General features: G+C 35.5%; 1 protein-coding gene across 2 annotated transcripts; it reads left to right on the forward strand.

The window, feature by feature from the left end:
* The first annotated feature begins 668 nt into the window (after window positions 1-668).
* On the forward strand, window positions 669-26,715 carry znf576.1 (zinc finger protein 576, tandem duplicate 1). Of its 2 annotated transcripts, XM_073924397.1 has the most exons (11): window positions 692-821; window positions 5,271-5,899; window positions 9,062-9,583; window positions 11,639-11,925; window positions 12,010-15,294; window positions 17,564-17,789; window positions 20,672-20,815; window positions 20,928-21,017; window positions 21,613-21,805; window positions 21,902-22,106; window positions 24,386-26,711. In XM_073924397.1, exons 2-11 carry the CDS (start codon window positions 5,317-5,319, stop codon window positions 25,610-25,612), a joined length of 6,762 nt encoding a protein of 2,253 aa, XP_073780498.1. In that variant the 5' UTR covers window positions 692-821; window positions 5,271-5,316; the 3' UTR covers window positions 25,613-26,711. The 2 variants fall into 2 exon arrangements, with proteins under 2 accessions (NP_001410135.1, XP_073780498.1); NM_001423206.1 differs by having other exon boundaries at window positions 669-821; window positions 11,639-15,294; window positions 24,386-26,715.
* The last annotated feature ends 122 nt before the right edge of the window (window positions 26,716-26,837 follow it).

The following is a 26,837-nucleotide window of genomic DNA, read 5'->3' on the forward strand; positions in this document are numbered from 1 at the left end:
ACCACATTATTAAACATTTTATCTGTTATTCCCAGATTTAAATTTAACAGCAATATTACGTATGTAAAATATTACTGGCTAACAGCAAGTCTATATTGTTTATATGATTAAGTTTAATAATCAGAATTGTCCTGTTATTTATTGCAATGTTGTTTGATTTTCAACGAGTTCTCCCTTTATTTAGACAGATGCATTTCTGAGCTTTAGAAATGTTCCTGTAAACTAGGAAACATAGTAAAGGGATGTGCATGTGATGTATTTTAGACTGAAGTGAAAGAATAGATCACAACACCCTACTTAAAAGAAACAACAAAGCACAACATTGTTTTTTTTAGTTTCAGTGGTTATTGGGAATTTTAGGGGTCTCAAGTAAATTGTTGATTATGTTGTTCTTGAATGTTAATACGTACAAAGAAAACAAAAATCAGGAGGAACAGAACATACCAAGCTGACTGTAGTAAGATGTCACATGCTCTTTGTACCAAATTCAGAACAAAATACCAAGGTACACCGCGGAAAAGTTAGTTTGGCGTTTAGCAGTCAAACTGACATAAAAAATATCAACCTATTTGTATCAGTCATATTTAATTGTAGACATGAAATTTCTGAAACCACTCGTGCTGATTTCAAGGACTACAGTATTTCGTTTCTGTGAACTACAACTCCCAACAGAATCAAGACGTGTGACGTCATATAGTCTGCATCCCGGTGTTGTGATATGGCGATCTTGCATAAAGGCCGTCAGAAATCTGCAAAACCAACGAGTTATTAGGAACCAACTGTATATAAAACCGATGCTGTGAGGATGAAAAAGAAAGTGGGTAAGTTTGGAGCTTCTTTGAATTATTATATCGCTTAGGCTGTGCGCCATATAACATGCAGTTCTGCACACAATGGATCAGAACAGCATAAGCTCGCGTTAGCGAAACATTGATAGATTTCACTGCTGCACAGGTGAACATAAAAGCCATATTTTGCTGCAGTCGTGTTCATTTGTTTCCTTTCGTTTATTATTCACTTGATTGCAGTTAACGTGTAAAGTGGGCTGTGTCTCAAAGCCTAGTAGTCATGTAAGTTATCTTCAAAAACAGCAAATGTGTGACCCCCAACACTGGTTTCATTTTGTTGAACTCCCTGTCCACTTGACTGCTACTTAATGTACTAAATTCAAGCCTCATTGCATTGGTTGCATTTACACAATTATGGTGTTCAATAGTGCAGTAATATTGTTGTATAGTTCTTTATTGTATTATTAACTGCAATAGGTAGTTGCAGCTTTCAATGTACAGTCCAATAATATTTTGCATTTGCTTTCCAGATAGGCTACCACTTTGTCTATTAGAAATTCTGTACATTGAGACTTTAGTTATTTAATGGCAAGTAATTTAGCATCTTTATTTAAAAAAACATAACACTGGAGAAGTTGCCATCCAGCTATTTTTATGCACATTTTAGAATATCATATAAAACTGTTAAAGAAATGCGCATGAAAATTATTTGCCTTAAAGAATAACCCAAGAAATGTGCAAATACTTGCACATATACAAACTATGAACTATAAACCCACTTATTATATAAAATGCAAAGTCCTTTAGATTTTTTACAACATCAAGACAGGTTTATTCTCTTAAACAAATGAAATGGAAATGCTGCTTCAGTCACAAATGTTTTAGCGATAGTTTAGTACAGTTGAAGTCAGAATTATTAGTCCCCCTTTGATTATTTTTTTCTTTTTTGAATATTTCTCAAATTATATTTAACAGAGTAAGGACATTTTCACAGTATGTCTGGTAATATTTTTTTCTTCTGGAGAAAGTTTTTCATTTTTAATACCCATTTTAAGGTCAAAATTACGAGCCCCTTTAAGCTATATATTTTTCGAAAGTCTACAGAAAAAAAACATTGTTACACAATAACTTGCCTAATTATCCTAACCTGCCTTATTAACCTAATTAATCTAGCTAAGCCTTTAAATGTCACTTTAAGCTGTATAGAAGTGTCTTGAAAAATATCTAGTCAAATATTATTTACTGTCATCATGGCAAAGATAAGATAAATCAGTTATTAGAAATGAGCTATTAAAACTATTATGTTTAGAAATGTGTTGAAGAAATCTGCTGTCCTTTAAACTGAAATTGGGGAAAAATAAACAGGGCGGCTAAAAATTCAGGAGCGCTAATAATTCTGACTTCGACTATATATTTACAACTTTTAAAGAGGAAATGTGGCTATAGTTCAAGTAGACTATGCTGTAACAAAGAAAACATATTAGTTGAGAGTAAATAGACTTAGACAATGGCAAGATATAAGAAAGCCTGTAGGGAATTATTGAACTATTGTAGTTCTGTTAAAGAAAAACTGAATGAACAATGGTAAATATACTACAATTGTATGTACAACTTGCTCTTTTATCAAACATATATTAGCCGTATTTATGAAAATATGTAAAAAAAAAACAGGTGGGATTGAATTCTTTTCTTGTCATCTTGTCATGTGTACCAATAAAACATGCTTTAAACATTTAGATGTGTGTTTAGATGAATGTTTATTGAAGGGCTATTTGTAAGAAATAATTATGACTGGGGTTAATGAGTTCACTTTTACTATGCTAGTAATTATCCTACATTAGTATGTCACAAATAAGGGTTAAAGGGTTAGTTTAACCACAAATAATAAATCTGTTACTCAATCCCTTAAGACCTAAAATCTGAGTGCTCTCTCATCCTTCATAGACTGCAACAGACCCCAAATGATCAGAAAACATTGTCATTTTTTTGTTCTATTGAATCAACTGTTATCATATGAAGCTCAAAGAACACTTTTGTGTGGCAAAAAAACAACTTAGTTTGCCGAACTCTTCTGTATCAGATCAGGGTAAGCATTTGCTATATTGCAATATGATGATTGAGTGTTACACTGCTAACTCTAATGGCAATTAGGAAAATCAGGGCTAAAATTGTGCTGTGTAAACTTGACATAAGTCACATGGAGTGTTTTTCGAAAGTTTTTGTTTTCTTATCTGTATTTAGGGTCGCACAATTCTGGCTAAAATGAGAATCACGTTTTTTTTGTTTGTTTTTTTTTTTTGCCTAAAATCAAGATCATGATTTTCTCACGATTCTGAAGATATAAAATAAAGGGTCATATAAATAGGATATTATATGTATTATTGTTATTCTCAAACATATTAAACAACAACAATTATATTAGGTGTATGTGTAGGTCTACTCTTTGGTTAAAATGCTAAATTTTTAGGAATGGTGGACTTAAACAGATTGTCCTGGTCATTAACGCACAGTAAAATGCGTAATTTCACAATTAATTTCATAAATCTGACGTTGAATTATTGTGTATGAGACAAATGCTTCCAATATGTCATTGGCAAAATTATTAGATCTTTTTTTCATTGGTAAAATGAGTCATTTGTTATTATCAGATTCCCTGTTGCATTATATTTAATGGTATATAGGCTAGTAGTTAAACTGTCCCAGTAAACATTTTTTTTCATGCACAACACTTTGTGTTTGCTATTAAAAAAAATATATCAAATGCTTGTCCTAATCATAACTCTAAAATGCGATTTGATAATTTAAATGATGTGTGCGCTTTCGGTTTCACTTTCACTGCTGAGTGCGCTTATGTAATGGCTGCCGTCACTCTGAGGAAAGAAACATACATGCAAATCATACTTCCCACACAGCTCTCAAACGATCGTGCTGTGCAACAAACTGAACGTTAATTACAACTTTATTTTCTGTTACTACAGTCTATGCAGGTTCTGTTCACACATCATTTGCGGGCACACAGGCGTCCTCTCATTAGCAAACAAACAGTGTGTTAGCTCCTGTGTCATTTGCGGCCGCAAATACATCATTACAATAAGAAATTACATTTTTGGGTAAACTATACCTAATAAATGCAGTCTGTAACTCTGTCAACACTATTTGGAGGTGTCTATGTTGCTGAGCAACGTATGTAAAACAATGTGAAGACTTGTTCGACTGCCTTTACGCTTTTCTTCTGACCTTGAAAATATAATTAGCTGAATCATAGAATTGCTGAATTAAGATCGTGTTGGGGAATGAATTGAGATCGTGATCTTGTTTTGATCAATCGTGCAGCCCTATCTGGATTTTGAACATCTTGTGACCATTGCGGTTTATGGAGGATGAAGAAGCTTTTAGTTTTCAAGAATAAACAACACAATCTCACGGCAATTCGTAACTTTTTAATTTAGTGGCTAATTCGTATGAATTTGTACAATCTAATTCGTACAATTTAGTACGATTTGCTTATCCCCCAATGACGGTTGGGGTTAGGGGTGGGGTCAGGTGCCACGCCTCCTTTTTAAAATCGTACCATTTCGTACGACTGAACTCGTACAAATTCATACGAATTAGCCACTAAACTGGCAAAACGTAAAATACTTACGTTTTCTCCTGAGATCAGGCTGGAATAAAGGGAGAAAAAAATGAGAAAATTGACAATGTTTTTATTTCCTTTTCTGGACATTTTGGGCCTGTTCCTGACTGGAGGACGAGAGAGCTCAGCTTAATATGTTTAAAAAAATAGACAAAAAAGGTCTGGAACAACACAAGGATGAGTAATTAAATTTTTGGGTGAACTAAACCTTTAATATTATCATCAGGGATGGATTTAGTGATTTAGGGGCCCAAAGCAATTCCAGTCAGTGGGGCCCAAAAGTCCTAAAATCCACCTATTTGCTGTTTTTATTTCTTGTATCACTTAATCTCCTTTTTTACTTTTTTATATAATTCTAAATGAAAATGACATGTAAAACATCTTGTAAAATTTTTTAATTATTAGTTTTCTTAAAATGAATTCACAGTTAAAAATATTATATTAACTATATATATATATATATATATATATATATATATATATATATATATATATATATATATATATATATATATATATATATATTAACTAAATCATTACTCGTTTGATGGCTGGTCTGCTCCATGATTCAGGGTGGGGGACACATATGACACATAATAATTATGTTCAAATTAAAAATTGTATACCTTCACCAAACAAAATATGATTGAAAACTAGGTTATAAATAATTTATGTTTATGGGTATTTATTTGGAGGCCCCTTAGATTTTCTGTGGCCATAAGTGGCCACTTATTGGTTAAATCTGCCCCTGAATGTTATACAGTGGTACTGTGTTAATCTGTGAAATGCAATGTGGTTTGTTTTGGTGTGTTCCTCTTGACAATAAACATCATTTCTTTCTGTTTTAGAAAAACCTTAAAGTTCTGAATTCAGTTAATTTGGAATTTGAGCAACATGGAACTCACTGTTGAACCACACTGTGAACCAGCTGTTTCTGAAGCAAACCTTGAGCACCTTTCACTTTCGGACCCTCTGTCTTCTGTGGAAGCACCATTAGATGGTATTGAGCATGGAATGGAGGCTGCAGTTCGAAACAGTGGCCTTGAGTTAAAACTGGACCTCTATGTCCCAATACCACCAATAATAGAGCCGATAACTCCTGTAGAGGAAACAGTGGAGCATTGTGTTCTTCCTGTGGCAACACAAGAGGACGACACACAACCTGAAGCCACAAAAGGGGAAACAGATGCCAATGCTGAACGTTTTGAGTGTGAAAATCAGCCAAGTGTGATTGAATCGAGCTCAGATACTGTGACAGAAGCACAATGTGAACAAGCATCCAATGAAACGGCCTCATCAGACTGTAAGGCTGCACCTTGTAAACCAGAAGAGGCTGTAAGCTCCAAAGAAACACCACAAACGCGTAAAGCCTCATCTGGACGTAAAGCGTACAATACAGAGAGAAAAAACATCCCTCCAAAGAAGGACAAATTTAACCCTCTGAGAATTGACATGGCCAAAGTAATACCTCTCACCTGTAAGTTCTTCATCTATAATTTGAGTATTCCTAGATTTCTTTAGGTTCTTATATGTGGTAATATCTGTTTTGTTAATGCAGATTACTGCTGTCATGTTGAACAAACCAGTTATGGATTTATTTTTCTAGTGGCACTTATTTGACTAGGTAATAATTTATTCACAGTGTCATAATTTACTCTTTCTTCACTACACGTAATTTTCACAATCCAAATATCAGCTAATGGATAAAATCAAGTTCTGTCCTTTATAGCAAGTCATTTCCCTTGGAAATCACATATGTAGTTCAGGACTGGAAGATTAATTGAAGGAAATGTTCATGTGCTTTTGGTCAGTAAAGCCAGTTCTAGTAGACCTCCAGCATGTGCTTTTAAGATGGAGCAACATTTACAACACAAAGACAGTTCACTGACAAGCTGAGATTTAAAAGCAAATTCGATTGAACCAATCGATAATAACAAAGAGATCCTTGTTCTGTGATAAAGACAGCTGTTTGCATCACTTCAGTGATCTACGACTCCATGAGGTAAATGCTGAACGTGAATTTACCACAAATAATAATTAAGTTTTAATCCAAACTCACTGCTTAATGTCATTCGAGTGTTTGAAGTCCTTATTTTGAGATAATTCCATAGTCATGTGTTAATTAGTCAGTCAATTAGTTAATCAATTAAAGCTGTTAAATTTTCTGTTTATTCAGCAACCACTATGGCAATTTCCTGGGCGTCTTCATGGGAATTCGGGTTTTCTGTGAGAGTGCCCTATGGCTTTCGGAGATTTACTACAGATCACACCGTGCTTTCCTGACAAGATGTGCATGAGAATTGTAGATTTGTTTAATTACATTTGCAACTTCATTACAATTAATTACCCAGCCTTAATGCATTTCAGATCTCCTGGTTCATTTAGTCTGGACCAAAAAGAAAATGATTAATTTAGTCCATGCTTGCTTAGAAGCATTTTAAGACAGAAGATAAAGATTAAAAAAGCACCAGAAAAAAGGGCTTTATGGAACATTCCAAACAATAGGTGCATTCCAAATCGCATACTTATGGACTATTCTACGCTACTTTGTAGTATAAATAGTGTAAGTAGTGCATTCACACTGAAAACTCAAAAAAAAAAAAAAGAGTAAGCGCACTTTAAATATCATCATGTTGAACTTATTCATTTGTTAAAATTAAGTGTGTAATGATGGACACTCCAAACACTCAACGGCTGCTGCTTTGACCATGTAGCAGAAGGGGCAGAGCTTTCAGGCACTGATGTTGGATTTCTTTCTTTATTTTGGATTGTCAAAAGCAAAATTCTCCTACGAGAGTTATTATACCACCTCCTAATGGTGAATGCGATTATTCTCATGGCAGGTATTATTTAGTAGTTTAGTTAATTATTTCACTAATTTGGCAACCATCAAACGTCATCTGGGAAAAGGTTTGAATCGCCGCTTAGTAAAAAAAACAACATTAGTGTTCCTGTGACGACACTACATACATATGCTATTCTGTTGAGTGTGTAACTGCATAAGTGCATAGTGTGCCATTTGGGAACGCAGCAAATGTTGTGTACTTGTCTAAACATGCTAGTTTTAGGTACACACATAATGGCATTTTATAGGGTATTACTCTTGGCGGTATCCAAATTTTGATACCCTCAAAACTCCTCCCTATTTTACCTCGGTATACGGTATTACCGTGCATAATAAAAAATGTATGATGTAAGGCTCAGACAGCGTCACCAAACTGTTGGCTTGTGCCCAAACCATTCAGAAACTGAATACCGTATATGCAACCCTAGGTTTGCGGTCACCCGTTTGTTGCACAATTTGCAAATTGTCTTGTTCGTATTAGAGATCTGCGCGCTGTCTGTATAAACACAGACACAGACGCACAGCACCACACTCTCTCATTCACACACATACACACGCACATAGACAGCACCAAGCCAGCAACGCATATCATCTTGCTCTCTCTCTCTGATTCACACACACACACACACTTAGACAGCACCAAACAAGCGACACATAGCATCACGCTCTCTCTCATTCACACACACACACACACACACACACACACACATAAACAGCATCCACGAGGGTGCAGGCATGCTCACTCGGGAGCGATATTATTAGACCGCCCGCTCCGATTCAAATTACACCAGAGTTACAGAGCGCTCCCGCGCTTTATTTGGAAATTTATTCCCGCACCACAAGAAATATGTTCGGGTCCCGCGGTTCCCGCGGTACAGCAGCGGGAAATCAGACCTCTAGTTCGTATTTTCACGTCTCCCTTCTCGTTCGGTTGAAGCCCGAAATACTGCCAAACTACGGAGGTTGTGTTTTTTTTTTTGAGACCAGGTCACTTGGTGCGCGACTCGCCATCTTACCTCACCTCTCTCTCTCCTCACACTGTCCCATGATGACAGTCATGCATACGCATTTTTAGGCATTAAATAAATAATATTTAATACTTGTCCCCTATATAAGTGTATTGTTTTTTATGATAATATAACGGTATTGAAACTGATACCGTTGCAGTTTTTAGATCCCACGCTATACCATATTACCGCCCAAGCCAATAGGGTATATGCACAGATAGTGTTTCTTACAATAACGATACACTTCTTGAGAACAGTCAATGTGACTTTTGTTCAATTTCATAAGGTTCCTTTTACAGCATCAATGTTATAATGTAATTAAATATAATCAGTTAAATAGACTTAAGCATTCATTTAATTCAAGCGTAAAACAAGATGTAAAGCCGTTTACTCGCACGCGCACATCAGGATCATCAGGCGAAGGCAGAAACTCCATTAAAAATACTGGAGTGTAATAAATGTTCATATTGTAAAGACATGCTGTGCGAAAATTTTATTTAATGCAGTGCTTCTTGTGCAATCTGAAACCCACTTTATATCAAATATCAATTAGGCAGTGGAGATCATTGATTTAAAAAAAAAAAAAAAAAACAGACCTTAAACGTGACGATTTTGTAACTGCATACAGTTCACCTAAAGCGCCTGACCCAGGTTATACCCTATTGGATTGTCTAACGAAGACAAACGAAGATCTATTGAAAGTAAACCTGTTTCTAATGCCTGTAGTTTTGTGTTGACTCTACCCATTTGTTCTTTTCTAACACATTTTGTTTTGCTTTTCTTTCAGCATCCCAGCTTTCACTACAGTGCATGGAGTGTCACATCATCTTCAGTGACTCTAAAAGCAGAGATCGCCACATTAAATTGAGTCACCCTGCGGAGTATCAAAAGAATATGATGAGAGATGTTGTCTTTACGTGCTATGTATGTGATCAGTCTTTCACCTGCTCCACAGAGCTTATGGCCCATCAGCGCACACACACAGATAATGGGCGGTTCAAGTGCCCTTTCTGTAGTGAGGCCTTTTACACATCCTCCGAGCTAACAAGTCACAAAAAGAAGATGCACTACAGCAAGCATGGATATTCTTGCACAGAGTGCGGCAAGCCTTTTAAAACATTTACTTTGCTCAGATACCACCAGCGGGTACACACAGCAGAAAAGCCTTATGTTTGCCCACGCGAAGCTTGTGATAAAATGTTTTCTACGTCTAAATCTCTTCGGAACCATTTACAAAAACATCAAAAAGAAGAGGGCAAGGGGGACCAGACAAATGCTTCAACAACCATTAAGAAAAAGAAGACTAAAGGTAATCAGCCTAACATTTTTTTTGATCGAGTAGATGTTTAATATGAAATTATGTATAGTTCAATTAGATATTATATAAAATACTAGTCTTGAAACAGACATATTGTATATATGCACTGATATTGCATGTCAAGCAGATACTCACAAGTTTATAACCAGTTCCAAAAGCTGGATATTTAAATAATATAATATACTTAGATAAAATTAATCACTAAAAAGTCATGACAAAGGTCGTTTTTAAGTCCAGTATATATATATATATATATATATATATATATATATATATATATATATATATATATATATATATATATATATATATATATATATTTATTTATTTATTTATTTATATATATATATATATATATATATATATATATATATATATAAATATAAAAATATTTATATTTATATGTTTATATTTATATTTATATATATATATAAATAAATATATATATATTTATATATATATATAAATAAATATATATATATATATATATATATATATATATATATATATATATATATATATATATATATTTATATATATATATTTATATATATATATATATATATATATATATATATATATATATATATATATATATATATATATATATGGTTATGACAAATTTAACACTTGTTGATAACCAATATGACACTAATAAAATTCAATTCATTTTTATGTGTATAGCGCTTTCACAATGTGGATTGTGTCAAAGCAGCTTCACATGATTATAGTGAATTAAAAGTGTCAGTTTTCAGAGTTTAAGTTCAGTTCAGGTCAGTGTGGTTTATTATTCACTGCTGAGACACTGGGGAGCAGATACATCGATGCACAGCTTTACAAGTCTCGAACCATGCAAGCCGGTGGCTAAAATATTCTCTTATTATACTGTGATTTCCTCAATAATGTTAGAGTGTGATTAGAAGGTGGTTAAAACCCTTTAACTGCCTGCTCTACCAAATTGTTGGCCATATTTTGACTGTTTTAAATAATGACTGCTAAAGTAATTTAAAGAATGGTTTACACTAAGCAGCATTGTTGGATTATGATTAAATCAAACGAACATAATCCTGTTGCATTATTACACTTAATTTTGGTTTTATTGTAAATACAAAAACAAGAAAACATGTTAAATGAGAATCTGAAATATTTTATGGTATACTGTAAAAAGTAAAGATGATTTAGTATTCACAAATGTTTTATTTTGATTATTTAAAAAATAAATTGGTCTTAAGGCCTGTGCACACCGAGACGTTTTTTGCTCAGGTTTTTCATCAATGTTTAATGCCTCGTGACTATATAAAGGGCGTCAATGTGCACACCAACGCGCAAAATGCCAGGCGCAAAAGCGTCATTTAAAAAAACGCCTCATGCTCGTTTTTTTTTTAATTCACGCGCCACGTTAAACCTTCTCCACCAATTAGGTTGGCACTTTTGTTTACGTGCACGGAGCTGCTTAAGTTACAGTAAACAGCACTTGGAGGCGCTCAAGCGCAAAACTGCATTGCGAGCGCACATTGAAGAAGATGCCCAGAGGCGATATGAATAACAAAATGAACAACAAATTAATGAATTATGTAAAGGGTATATTAACAAAATTGAGGGAACACTGAAGTCCTCTGACCTAGAAATTTAAAACAACCACAAGAGTAAACTTAAATCTTTTATTCTTTTGTTCTTATTAAATCAACAATATAGAAAGCAAAAGTTTTCAGGGGCCTGTTTCAGAGTATTTTACCCTGAAATGAGAGAAACTTTGGGTTTTTCGTTTCAAAATGACAAGTTTGTCAAACTGGAGAGAGCAGTGTAAGTCAAGCCTGTTTCTGAAAGAGAGGTAACTTTAACCCAGAGTCAATTACCAGTTACTTTTGTGTAAGAAAGAAAGTCATATAAGTTTGAAACAAACAAAGGGTGAGTAAATGACAATCTTAAATTTATATGACATGATTTGTATATGACAATTTTAAATTTAGAGTGAACTATCCTATGTGAGAGTTTCTGAGCAAACCTTTTTTGTTTCTTTATATTTTTCATTTCGTTATTCTGCAGAAACTAGTGAAAGGAAATTTCCATGCCCGCACTGTGAAGCAGTTTTCAAGGCCTCTAAAGCTCGACTTCTTCACATAAAAAATAAACACTCCCAGGAGTCGCAAAGTAGCACTGTTTTGGTGCCACAGCCCAAAGCACCTGGACCTACTCTGGTGCATACAGCAAATGGACAACCACCGACTCTGTTTGTGGAAACTGTAGGACCAGCATCACATCCAATGGCTGCAAATAAGCTGGATGCTGTGCAAATTAAACGACTAATTGAGAAACTTGGAAATGTACAGAAGGTAAATCAGTTGGTTATACTGCCTTTACAGCCACACCGTTTTGGTTTACCTCATCCTCAACCATTACATGTGAATTTTACTCAGCCAACACAGCTTGAACAACCCAACACAGACCCATCAAATGCTGATCAAATTAACCTCTCGAATTTGCAACCGAAGGAAGCTGCTGTTCTGTCCCAAGAGGGAAAATCTTTTTACCCAGAAAATTCAGAGATCCAAGTTACACCTGTTGAACTAACCCAAACTGAGGCACAAATGCAAATGGAAGAAATTCACCTTGAACTCATACCGATACAAACTGAACCTTCTGTTTTGCTTGATCAAACGCCTTTACAGGTTGAAGCATCACAAAATAATTCTGTTCTTGAGCTGCCACGTACAATAGAGGAAAATATAACAGTCACACAAGCTAATGAATCTTTGGAAACAAATGAAGAACCACCTTTAATCCCTCAACCTGAAATGGAAAAGTCTAATCATGTGGAGGGAGTTGCAGTTTTGAAAAGAAACAATGACCCACCTTTAATTCTTCAACCTGAAACCTCAAAGTCCTATCATGTTAAAGGCATTGCATCTTTGGAAACAAATGATGAAGTAAGTTTATTTTCTCAGCCTGAAACTAAAACAAAGCCTAATCAGGTGGAAGGCATTGCAGCTTTTGAAATAAACAATGAACCACCTCTAATTTCTCAGTCTGAAATGGCAAAGTCTCATGTGGAGGAGGACATTGTGCAAGATTACACAGTAACATCTGAGGAGATCGTTTCAAGAACAGAAATGCCATGTCCCACACAAGATTCAACAGACATTTCAATAGGATCACACTTAGAGGGGATAATTAAACAAGGCGATATTAACAAATTAAGCAAGCCTCAGGAAGTTCTGCAAATCCAAGCTCAAAAGGAACAAGTTGAGTCAGAACAACAGCCATGCATTAAAGGGCCCCAACCACAGCCTGATTCTTTTAATAGTGTGCAGAATGACAAAATAGTAAACCAACAAAGCTCTGTGCCAACACCAAACCAGACTCAAGTTGGGTTACAAGATAGTACCTGTGTTCAGAAGAAACTTCCAACAAAGAAGAAAAGATCCAAGAAACAATTGGGGAATGAACGAGAGAATAAGGAACCAAGTAAAGAAATTGACAATACGGCATCATCATCCAAGAAAGTCAAAACTTCATCCAAGGTCAATCCTAAGAAAAAGGAAAATGCAAAAAACAAAAAGCTTGTTGTAAGGTTTGGACCCAGCGAGAAGAAAAAATCCTCTAAACCGAAGGTGATCAAAACATCTAAAACAAAACAAAACCAGAACCAGCAAATTTGCGATGAAGGTCATGTGCCTGCTTTGTCTGAGAGTGAAAATAAATTGGATTCTAACCAAAAATTGCAGAAAGATAAAAAAGGAAAGGGGGCTGAATCTCCTTCAGGAGGAACAGTGAAGTCAGTGGGTCAAATTAATAATGCAACTGACAGTGTTTTGGTGGCGCCAGAAGCAGCACAGCAAGGGAAACCTCAGAAGAGAAAATTGAACAATCCAAACAATTTGGTCAAAAAGGCAAAGTCTGTCCAAGAGGCTCAACAAGATAAACCGGCAGTACATATGCCAAAGAAAAAGAAACAAGCCAAAATTTCGGAAGACGACGGTCCTAAGAAACCCAAGGTTAGAAAGACCCAAAATGATGCTTTTCAGAAAAAAACACAAAAAATACCAAAGCATAAGGCAAAACAGGCTAAATGTAGTCCTGATGTTCCGGACCAGGCTCACATAGAGAAACAAGCTTTGCTCTTGTTGAAAGGTCATAAGCAACCTCAGTTGAAGGTACACAAGTTAGATGCCACTGAACTTGAAAAATCACCCCCGAGCAAGAATGATAACAAGGTACTGCAAAAAAACAAAAATGCAAAAAATAAATCCTTGAATGTAGCACACCAAAAGAAAAAAAAGTCAGGTGGAACCAAATTGTTGGAGCATCTGGGTGAGTCCTTATCTTTGGAAATGCCCCTTGTTGAGAACAGTCCAGGTTCTGTGCCCACAAAGCCGAAAATTGTACGGAAACGCAAAGCTCCTATTAAGATGGACCAGGAAATAGCTTTGAGCCCTCCATACTCCCAACTTACTCTTGGGTGCCAAGATTGTGGGAAGACTTTTTCAGAAGTGTCTGCATTGCAGCAACACATGGCATCCTGGCACTCTGCTGGAAAGTTAGTCTTTTCAGACGAAATTAATGTAGCTAAAAAACGTGTCATTCAAACTAGCCCTAAAGAGAAACGTATTCTATCTAATGTCTTTGAAATTCAGGTTGCAACAGATTGGGATATTGAGACTGAAGTGGGTGAGATTGTAGGCGAAAGACTGTCCTTCCCAGCATTAAGTCCATCTCCATCTTTGACACTTGCCTCAAATTGTGCTGATGGAAAGGAACAAGAAGGAGACAAAGATGCTGAAGGAATTGCTCTTGGGTTTGAGGAACCTGCAGAGAAAAATTCTTCTGAAGTGTGCGAAATCTCAACAAAGTCATCAACCCTAGTATTAGTCAAAACCATCGTGCCTCAGGAGGTCACTGAAGATGCTGTTGAGAGTGTTTCAGTGAAAGAGCAAAGCAATGAGTTCAATCCTATCACAGAAATTTCTTGCGACAAAGTCAAAGATGCAGCAGAGGAAGAAATTAAAGAAGAACTGCCCTTAGGGGTGAATTTAATAATGGTTGGAGACCAAAATGCAGAAGAGAACCACAACACTGAGGTGAGAAATATTTCAGGTGTCTCACAAGAGCCTGAAAATGAAGTGAGCAACCCATGTTCCCAGTCTCAAGAACCTGCAAAAGATGCAGAGACTGTTATGAATCAGAATGTTCTTACAGAGATTAAGCAAGAAGAGGAGGAGGTCCTTGTCCGCGAAGCTGATGATAATAAAAGAGTAATTGGAGGGAATTCTGTAAAGAAAGGTAAAAAGGGAGTTGGAAAAGCCTGGGGCAAGAAATCAGTTGGAAGAAGAGCTAGCACAGAAAACAGAAGTAAAAAGGACATGGAAGGAAATAAGGAGGCAGAGGAATGCCAGGTTCTGTATCACCTCTGTATAGTTGACAGTGCAGAAATAAAGAATAAAGAAACAGACAAGAATGGAGTTAATGCCTCTGAAACTCCTCAAGTGTCGACTTCTGACGAGGCTCCTGAGGAGCAAGTGGTTTTTGAGTTGGACTCTGTTACCACAAGTGTAATGGATATTGTCAACTCTGAAGAAGGATCATTTGAGACATCTCAAGAGCTGGTCAGAGAAGGCAGCTCCCCTGGAATCATTCTGGAAAAATTCTTTACTGCTCGTGAGAGAAATATGGAGACCCCAAACATCCAAAGTCCAGTTAGACAGGTCAGTGTTTTTCATGTTTTTCTGACTTTTAGATGCATCGACATTTGGCCAATTCTGTTCTGTAGACCAATGGTTTAAATAAAAAGCATTCATTTTTAACCATTTCACACACACACATTTGAAATACTCCTGCTGAAACACCTGCATGATTTTTCTAACAGTTAATTAGAACTTCTCGTTTCAGATTTTTCATGGTAACGCATCAAGTTTATAATGTGAAACACAGAGACTCTGATGATTCATGCATACAGCACTATATAAATTAATATATCATGTTCTATGTGATATTGTAATTGTAAAATATATTTTATTCCGGTTCTCAAATGTGTGTACGAACACATATTCCATCATTTTAAGGTCCCATGAAGTGCTTTGAAATATGCATTTTTATTCAATGTTTGACTTAATGTCAACCAAAACACGAAGAAAGGGTGGGACATAGTGTAGCTCCTCCACTAATTTAAAAAAGCCAAATAGCATTGTTTTATCACTGCTCTGCTAGTGAGGGTGGTTAAGCTCAAGTGCATCAAATGAAAAAGTAAATAAGAAGCATGTTGAAAGGGGCAGGGCATGTCAGATACTAGAGAGCATTTGATTGGTTATGATTTGATTAAAAACTGTAGTATGAGGTGACGTTGATGCATTTGGGTGCAAGTGACAAACCGCATGCTTTTCATGTTTATTTGAGTTTTATATCTGCTAAATGCAATTTTTGTCACTGTTTTAGAGCACAGTAGCTTATAGATATCCTAAAAACAAATAATACTGATATTGACATTTAAAAAAACTTTTATTTTAATTTCATGTGACCTTTAAATAGCTTAATACTTATCATGTTATTTAATCTGACGGGTAATGGGCACCGCCATGTTAATCTACGCTGCAGGAGAGATCAGAGCTACTGGACTTACACCTTGTTAATTCATTATTTTCTCCCAAAATACATAAAGTAAGTGGCAGTTTAACTGGGAGAGGAATAGAGTAAATGTTCTTTTAACATAAACAGTGTTTATTTTGCATGAATAAAGCACAACTTCCATTTACATTGAGAAATAAAAACAAAAGACTTTACCGTAGACTTGTACTTGTACATCTCAATACTCTAGGACGTATGTGTATTTGAAACCCAAAATAAATGTTATTTGTTTGAAGAAAAAAAACCTGATAGATTGTAATTTATGAAAAATAAGTGCACCTCTTTCTATGCATATGCACGAGCCATCAGATTTGAATTTAGCAGTGATAAGTTAGATGGTTAAGCTGTTTTAGAGGCCATTGACTTCATTGTGTTGTGTATTGTCTCATTTCCACTAAGTGGTATGGTTCTGTATAGTACAATATGCATGCAATAAGTTTCTTTCCAATGTAAGAAATACTAAAATAGTCTGCGCAATAGCGTAGTGGTTTACGTGCTGTAATATGGTGCAGTAGCACTTCAGGGCGCCATGAGTTCAAATCCCAGCTCGAGGACATTTCTTGTCGCTACCCTCTCTCTCTCTCTCCCACTTCGCTTCCTGTCTGAAATACTGTTCTATCCACTTAATAAAAGCAAAAAGGCTAAAAATATATATATATATATATATATATATATATATATATATATATATATATATATATATATATATATATATATATATATATATATAAAAAGAAATACTAAAATAGCAAAGTAAACCATAGCCATTTTTTTTTGTCCAAAAGGATACCTGGAACAACACTCTATGGTACCAAAAATTCTGCTAAACAATATTGGTTGACAGATAATCAGATAATCATCTCTTGCACATGTGACAAGTCAGGGAAATGAGAACAAAATCAAATGCAATTTTTAAATACGCAGCCAAACAGAAACAATAATGTAATTACACAATGACCGTGCAGAAATGAACCACCCTCAAACAAAGCTTTTCTCTTCTTGTGACAAACAGCCATTTAAAAAGAAGCAAGAACATGATTTGCTGTATGTCCTCCATTGTTGTTTATGAGGCACACAAGCATAAGTGGAATTTTCATTTAAGTAATGAACTTGAGTGTGCAAAACACACAATATGTGAATGGCCTGTAAGGCTTCTTCTAGTAGGAATTATGTTAATCGCATATTTCTTCATTATTGTAAAGAAATATTGCATTTCCACATTATTTATTAATGTGAAAATGCAAATGATCAAGGTTACCTATACTGAATCATTCTTTACTGTTCTGTTCCATTCAGTGGAAATGAGGCACAATTTACAAGTGTATCATTAATTACCTAATGCTCTCTTTAAAGGCAAACTCCAAGATGGATAACAGTAAAGTGATTTCAGCTGGCACATCTTCTGACGTGAAAATGGAAGAACGATCTTCAAATCTGGTTCAGCACAACCCGACTTCTTCTGAGGGTGGTTTATTGCGGGGAGTACAAATGTTTTTGGTGAAAGCAGAAGACCACGTGTCTGCAACTGAGATATTCCAGACACTCCAGCCTGCACCTCCTCAACGGGTTGCATGTCCAGGTCAGTTTTGAGCAAATGATATACAGTACTTAACTGTTAGTGTCTCTTTGCTAATTGGTATATCAACTGACATGATATGAAATGATCCAATATATGGATGTGACTACCTACATTTTTGGCAATGTGATTTATTGCCCATTATGTTTACATTTAAAATAAGACAATTACACTGCCATGTCCTCTTATCTATCTATGTGTCAAATAATTAGGCTCAAGAAACTCCAGCACATGCACAGAGCCACATTTACAGCTACAGATTAATAGGAGCAATTATTTAAACTTTTCCTGACAATAACAGGTAGTTAGTTGAAATAAAAATGTTAGTCATTGGTGTGAAACTATATAAACTATTTGACTGCAAGAAATTGCATATACACTTGATAGCTTAACTCACTATATAGCAAGTGTAGCCATTAAATGCTGTCTAAATGGAAGCATGTAATACCTTAATGTAGATTATCATTTTTGCCTCTGTTGTACAGTTTTTTTTTTTCTGGGGGGACAATACGTCTTCAGTGCTTCCCACACATAGACTTTACTTGGGCGGGCCACCAAGGTTTATTTAGTGACGCATGTTGTTTTTACTATTAATAAAATCCTTTTACACTTTATTGTGTCCATCTAATATAACCAAACATCTGCGATCAATTAAGTAGTGGAAAATCCTCTCTCGTTTACTCGTTTCTTTCTGTGCATGCGATACCTGTCAACACTCCCATAGAGAGTCGCATGCTTTGCAGACACACTGAGACGCGTCTTTTTGGCACATAAAAAAATTGTCTGGCTGGGCTTTGAAAATCTTCTAAAATGTTCAGGATTTGGCTTTTGCTTTCTTTGTTTTCTTCGTTTTTGCATTACCTTTTTACTAAAAGGTTCACGAAACCCTTGAGTACTTTTTTTGAGATTTTAACTGATGTGTGTATGTTGAGCATCAGTTAAGACAATGTAAGCAACTGTTAGCTTTAATTGTGAGAAATTTTGGATAATTTAAAACTTTTGTCAGATTATTTCAGTTTCCGGGTTTAAAATGATTTTTGGGGCGGGATCAAAATCGGCGACGTATCGCAAAACTGCATGTGCAAAGATGACACGTTAGTTTCTCATTATTAATTATAGCGGAGTTTTCCTATCCTGCTTCTTAATTATTCATGACTGCACGTGCTTTCCGAAGTCATGGCAGACCTGCCAGTGCCAAGCTGCGAGACACGGACCCACGCCACACAGCAATTAACTGTTCATGAAGGGACGCATGTGTTTGTTTCAATGATCCACAGGTTTTATTGCATGTTTTTCCCCGCGATGCTGTCAGGGCCGATACAGCAAAGCTGTTTGTGTGCTGCAAGCATTTTTGTTGGGAGAGCAGTACGAGAATTGGAGAATGGTGGATGTTGTCTTTTATCAGGAGTTCATTTACATTTAGACACATCGCTGTGTTTGAAATAGGCAGGGCAAGAGACCTGCTGCAATGAGTCTGCATTCAGACCTATGATCCAGACCCTGGGATTGAGGAAAAAGTCCTCATTTATAGTGTTTATATGAACACGATTATCTTTATAATGATATAAATTGTGGTTGTGTGTATATGAAATTACGAACAACAAATGTAGCAGGGCATAAATTACTGTTTATTTCCTTGCATTTTAAGTTTGTAAACTATAAAATCATGGGTCTCCTCACGGTTTGCGTCTCCTTTTGTGAGCCGACTGACAACAATTGTTCGCTCCCCTCCTTCTGCCCTGCTGGCCACGCCCACTCCTGCCCTTTGCTCACGGAGTTCCACGCCCATTATGATGCATCTTTTGAAATTATTTGAGGTAGACCTGAACCGAAAGTGGGGGGTGTCATGACCCTTTAAGCCTATACTTTGCTTGGCTTTGCAGCTGACTGCGCACGCACAGAAGAAAAATTTAATAATTAATTCTTGAATCTATACAACTCAAAAAAACTTTACTATATACTCTGAGGGAACAAAACGACTATTCTAAACAGGCTGCAAAATATATGTACACCATTAGTTAATCAACACATTTTCCATTTAAATAATCTACACATTTTGCTCTTGTAGTTATTATAATTTATAGAGATATTGTCTGTTTTTATTCTTTTTTCTGTTATTTATTTCTCATTTGCTAATTATTTTATTAATTTAATGATGCCATTGGGCTATATTACATAGGCTATTTTATTTACATATCTAAAATGCTTTGGCATTCGAGTTTACTTTGAACTTGAAAGAGAGAGAGAGAAGTAGATTTTACCTGTGGGTGCACATGGCTCCTAAATAGCACTGAAGTAAGAGAAATGGTAGATTCTTCTTTTGTTTCAACAATCTTTTTTTAACCCATTGAAAATAAATAGTATATAACAGTGGCATAATAAATTAAATTATTGTTAGAAATTACACTATGTTTTCTTTGTCGCATATAGTTAACTATTTATGTAATGTGGGTAAGTGGTGTGTTTTAATCCAGCTACCCCCGCAAGTATATTTCAAACCTATGGAAGGCACTGTGTTTTGCCCAAAACTAGTTATAGGGGAAGGTCAAGGATCTGTTCTAATTCAGTAGTATCAATGTTCACTATCAATGATAAGCATGACAAAATGACATCTGGCACAGCTTGTGTTTGTTTGAAATGTTTGTCCTTTTATCATATTTTCTTTCAAGTGTGTTTTCTTTTTTTACTGTTTTATTGTCTTATTAATTTATGTATTTTTGCTTGCACATATGTTTCTAGAACATAACATTTTCAAAATGTCTTCAACACTTTATTGAATAAAACATCTTATACATTAATATTTACTAACATATAATTCATTACTTACAGTTATCTGTGCCTGTTCTTCCTTTTTTATGCTAAGCTAAATATTTGATTTCTTTCAGATAAGGCTGCTGATAAGACTGCGGTGCCCATTCAGAACTACAGCAAACAATGTATATTTTATCCCGTTAAAGAGGAAGAGAGGGAACTTTTAGTGGAGTCTCCTCCTGCAGCTCAAACAAGCTTGGGTTCTAGAGAGCACACAGGTGAGACGCACACAATTTAGGATTTTGTAGATATTTATATACAGTAATATAATTTGTGTGAATGCATTTCTTTTGTATGCTATTATTAATTAGTCCCACATGTAACACACAGGGCCTTCATCTGGAATTGAAGAATGTGAGGAAATCAGAGTGGATTCAGTGCAAATGGACATGCAGCAATTGTACACAAACTCTGAAGAGGGTAAATAAAAGATTGACCAGGTTATATACAGTTAAAGAATTATTAGCCCCCCAGTTTATTTTTTCCTCAATTTCTGTTTACCAGAGTTTTTTTAACACATTTCTAAACATAATAGTTTTAATAACTCATTTCTAATAACTGATTTATTTTATCTTTGCCATGATGACAGTAAATAATATTTGACTAGATACTTTTCAAAACCCTTCTTTACTTCTTTTTAAAGTGATATTTAAAGGCTTAACTAGGTTAATTAGGTTAACTAGGCAGGTTAGGGTAATTAGTCAAGTTATTGTATATCGATGGTTTGTTCTGCAGACTATCGGCAAAAAAAGCTTATAGGGGCCAATAATTTTGTCCTTAAAATGTTTTTTTTTTTTTTTTAATTAATAGCTGCTTTTATTCTAGCTGATATAAAGCACTTTCTCCAGAAAAAAAAACTAATTATCAGACATACTGTGAAAATTTCCTTGCTCTGTTAAACATTATTTGGGAAATATTTAAAAAAGAAAAACAAATTCAAAGGACTTCAACTGTATATATAATATGTGGTTTATTCCCTGAGGTCAGTTAAGAATGTGCTTTACTGTTTCCATAGGTGATGTTTCTGAACAGCAGAGGACTCAAGGCTTCTTAGAGTTTCTGTCTGAGAATACGGACGCAGTTGATGCAGGTAATATCCATTCTGAACCAGAAGCTGAAACCATCGTCATGTCCTGTTACCATGGAATACAGAGTAATGGGACGGTACATCATAACGGCACAGAAAGAAGTGATCCATGTGTTAGAGCGTGAGTTCTGTTGGAATAATAATAATAATATTAATGTACCAGATTCAAATTACTGTCACTCAGCAATCTTTAACTGTTTTCCCCACTCTTCTTTAGAAATGTTGGTGCTTCTCCAGTGAGCCACAGAGAACCAGAGAGGCAGCTATGGAAGCCCATTACCTACTTCAATCAATATTTTAGTTTGGACACGTGGAAGGAAATTGCTGTTTGTACAAGTAAAGCCTCAACTCTGCCAGACCCGGTTACAGAAAAAGAGGTTGCAAAATATGTGGGAATACATATTGCAATGGGAACACTGAAGGTTAGTCATAACATTACAACATGAATATAAAAAATGTTTGGAAAATAGGATAATTCTCAATTGATGGTGACAAACATCTTGACATTTCAGTCATTGTCTTTGATATTTCAGCCATGGAAAGGATAGCATTCAATCATGAATTGGATTGATTTTATATTGTTTTGTACATGTTTTTAATATACTTGTGCAAATTTATTGAGTGCCCTGAACAACAAAACATACACCTACACCATTTTATGGCATTACTGTTTATTTATATATTTATTATTTGTTTTGTTTGCCTGGGATAAAGGCATGGCTTTAAGCAACAACATAATAATGTTTCCACCTGGTATCAAGCTGCATTCGAATTTGAGCATTTATGCGTGGATTTTATGAGACCCTTCCATATTTTTCCATCCTGCTCTACATCACTGTTGACAGAGAGAGGAGGTGGTCATTAGTGGCTGTTTGGATGCATTCAACCACAAGAGGGTTTACTTTACAAAAGTAGTCCAATCTAGGTATGGGATGATAACCGATTTCAAAGTATACCGCGGTTTGGAAAATTCAAGGTTTTAAACCCCCCCCCTAATTTTTTTTAATACGTTCGTAAGGTATGTGTACGATTTTTTTATTTACATTTTTTTTAAAACAACTGTATCTTCAGCAGAAAAAAAATATCCAAAGACGTCGTTTTAAATTGTAAAGTAATCTGTGTTTTTGAAACAAATGAAGACAGCAGAAGTCAATGATTCATTTGAATTATTTAGCCTGACATGTTTACTGCTCCAAATTATTATAAATCTTCCAAAAAATAAAATATATTGTTTTCAAAAGGGAAAAAAGTTTGTTTTTAGCCATACATTTAAAAAGTACATATTTCAGAGCATTAATCTTTGAATACTGTGAAACTAAGATTTTTTTTATCCAAGGTTATCTTACCGTCAGAAACTTATACCGGCCCATAACGGATGAATATATAACGGATATCCAATCTAATCTGTCTTTCTACTACCTCAAGCTCAAGGCATTTCAGACCCCATTTTTACCTATATTAGGCATCATCTACTTGGAACAAAACAATATATTGACAGTTAGTTTAAAAAAGATTTTCTTGTTTTTTAAGCAGTGTAAAGGGGTCAAAGGGGTTGTGGAAAACATATTTTAAAGGCCACGTATGATGAAAATAAGGTTTTGTAAGCTGTTTGGACAGAACTATGTGTAGGAATAGTGTGTTCACAGTCATATTGGAGTGATAGAAACACAATAAGTCTCTTTTTTAAAATTTCTTGATATTACAATAGGATCCAAATCTGCAATGTGATGTAAGAGTGCGGTTTCCCCACCCAGCAAATTGACTGGCAGCTAAATATTAACATGTCTCTGTAGTAACGTGTATAATTATATCTACAAGACAGGATAAGTGCAAAGCAACTTTGATTAAAATATCTGTTCAGCTCTCTGTGATCATCAGTCATCATCAAATATGCTCAAGAATGAGTTTTACAAGTTTAAAAGATTTTTAAATCAGTACACGTTTATAATGAATTACAGTGATTTTACCATCTTTATCAATACAGTAGCAATTCAGTACAAGAAGATGCTTCAATCCCGGTTTGTGGATGTTAAATCAGGTTTATTTTGTAAATGACCATAACGGATATCTGTGCAGCTGTGGATATTAACGTGTATCCTGTTACATTTTGTATTGTGTGTGACTCATCGCTGCAACCTCACAACAAATACATCCAATAATCATTGTGAAAGTTCTTACTGTAGTCTTTCTTACAAATGTTACCTGAGATCTGCTTCCTTCATGTCTGTCACTGAGCTGTTTATCTGACGCAGCCAAGGCGGAGATTGAGGCACACTCTGACAGGCACGTGGGAACGGTGGGTGGGGAGAACTAGCATTAAAGGCACAGGCAACACAAACAGCTACATTGTATTCAGAGCAGAACATTCCAATATTAACAAAGGTATAATAAATAATCTGATGGGTGTTGAGCTGAAACTTTACAGACACATTCTGGGGATCACAGAAGTCGTATCTTAAATCTTGAAAAAGGGGTAAAATAGGTGCCCTTTACAGGTCAAAATTACATTTTAGTTTTTGTTCAAAATACTTAATCTAAATGTAATTAACATTTAAATTGTTTAAAATTTTAAATGAAACTATTTTAGTTTGATAGTTGAAAGGTTTGATTGTTGTCACCATCTGATAGTTGTACATTGACCGTTCACAACAAAACTTACATTTTCTCCCTCTCTTTTCCTCTGTTCTCCTTCCTCAAAAAGTTTCCCAGCACTAAGCTCTACTGGGAAGATTACACACGAGTACCTCTGATCTCTGATGCCATGTCGGCTTCCAGATTCTGTGAACTCGCTTGTAAACTGACGCTGGTTGGTTCTGCTGGATCTTCCACTGAGTTGAGTATTGATCAGCATTCTGAAGAAACTAACAGTGAGCAACCAGGACAGAGTAACAAGGTAGCGCATGATTGCACAAACTCAAAGACAGATCCTTTGTGGAAGGTAATGCCATTGATTAGAAGAGTTCAAGATGGATGCCAGGCACTGGACCGAAATGGAAGCTACGGGGTCGACCAGTACCCCCTTCCTTTTCAAAGACACCCTACACATTCATTACTGCACACTGTTGTCGTAAGTGGTGGAGGGTTGGTTTTGGACTTCAACTTGAGCATAAATGACTCCAACAGAGAAAACTTTGTTGAAAAAATGGTCTCTAAAGGGAAGGAAAGAAATGACGGGATGGTGTTTCTTTGCAAACCAGAGCTTTCCACACCTTCTATGCTTGAGCATCTTCTAGAGGCGGGTGTGCAAAGTGCTGGAAAGGTCGGCGGGGCAAGAGGGCAAATAGGTGATGAGTTTGTGAGCTCAGACGGAAAGCTCAAACTTTTCAGATGTCACCATGGCTTTATCCTTTCAGCGGTGGTAAAGGAAAAGCCACGCTCCACATCTCTCGTCAGCGGCTTTGAGCGCGCGATTAAAGCTGCGAATCTCAACCGTGATTTAAGAAGTCTCTATCGTACTCCTTGCACAAACTCAGCCATCAGCGCTTGGCCACAGTCTGTCCTCTGGGACTTGATTGATTTGGTGTTGGTAAACGCATGGATACAATATAAGCAAGATTACAGCGATATTACCGATCTTTTATCTCTCATGGCGTTTCGTTTGGAGGTGGCCAAAGCATTGATTCTCTCCAGTGGTGTTGACGCTCAAGACTTGTCACCTCCCTGCCCTCCTGCTCCCAAAATTCACAGCTCGGATACAAATGCACGGCCCTCTCAGGTTCTTGACAACCCTTTGCCTGATGAACACACGCGGTATGACGGCTTCGGCCATTGGCCAGAGCAGCTGGCTGAGGGCGAGGAGGCCAGGAGGTGTCGATTTGGAGGCTGTGAGAGAACATCTCGTGTGCGGTGTCTCAAATGCTGTGTGTACCTGTGCATTTCCCGAAACCATAACTGCTTCCTGAAGTTTCACAGTCAGGGGTCTTCATGAAGCTCGCAAGCTGTGTATCTTTCAATTTAAAGGGATAGTTCACCCAAAAATCGAATTACTGCCATCAATTACTCATCCTCCTTTTGTTACAGAACTGTTTGTTTGGTTGTATATTTGTTTTGTTAAACACAAAATAATGTTGTAAATTAATTACCATTGACTTAAGGGTAAGTACATTTGGATTATTTTGGTGAACGATCACTTAAACATTTTTATTAATTGTATTAAATAATACAGAGAAGCTAGTTTGTTTGTTTTTTTTGTCAAAAACTCAAGCCATCCTTCCATATTTATTATAGTTGTGTGAAAATGACTCTGTTGAACCCATTTGAATGTATAATGAACGTTACACTGTGCTCTATGGTTTTGTTCTAACCGGAAGTTGTATTTAATTGTGTTTTGCGTTTTGCAAACAGTAAAAAAAAACATGCCATGTTCATTGTTTGCATTCTGTTTCCTAAAAAGGTAAGGTGCTCCATTAATTTTAAACATCACATGACATTGGGGGACAAAATATGTACTATATATCTTGACCACAAACTAACTAATTTCTTTCCATAACTATTTATTTAAATCTAATTGTCTTCATTTGTTTTCTAATAAGTTTCTTTAAGTAAACAAAAACTAAATTAAAAAGGTTCTAATAAATTAAACATTTAATTATATTTTTTTAATTAATTTCAGGCATACTGTGTGCCTGAAAAGATATTTAACCTTGTATATCATATTGGCCATGTAATAATTTGTTGCCTTGTTGTATTTAAATTAAAACAAGGCAACTAATTAAATCAGTGTGGCCTGTATTTGCTAAAACGAGGCAAGTGTCAAATATAAAAATTTGGAAAATTTTAATTTATGATCACAAATTAAGTAAAATGAGCAAACAACTTGATAAACTTGATCAAATTGACTTACTAAAATGAGAATAAATTCTTAGTTTGTGGTCACTATGCATATGTAATATTTTATATCATGTCAACCAGAGATTTGTAGGAATGTTACATTTTCATTTAAAATTTTGTGGCTGTTTTGCATTGTGCTTGTACATTGGCAAAGCATTTTCTTTTTATTTGTAGAATAAAATCCTTTACATTTTGAATGGGCTCAATCTTCTTGTTATACTCACTTTTATCTAGTGTGTAACCTATAACGTTACTGTTTTAGTATAGTCCCATGTATATGCAAAAAAATAAATTATGTTTGGCAACACACTTAACTAGGTTAT

Source organism: Danio rerio, chromosome 16 (genome assembly GCF_049306965.1).
Source record: "Danio rerio strain Tuebingen ecotype United States chromosome 16, GRCz12tu, whole genome shotgun sequence".
Lineage (NCBI taxonomy): Eukaryota > Metazoa > Chordata > Actinopteri > Cypriniformes > Danionidae > Danio > Danio rerio.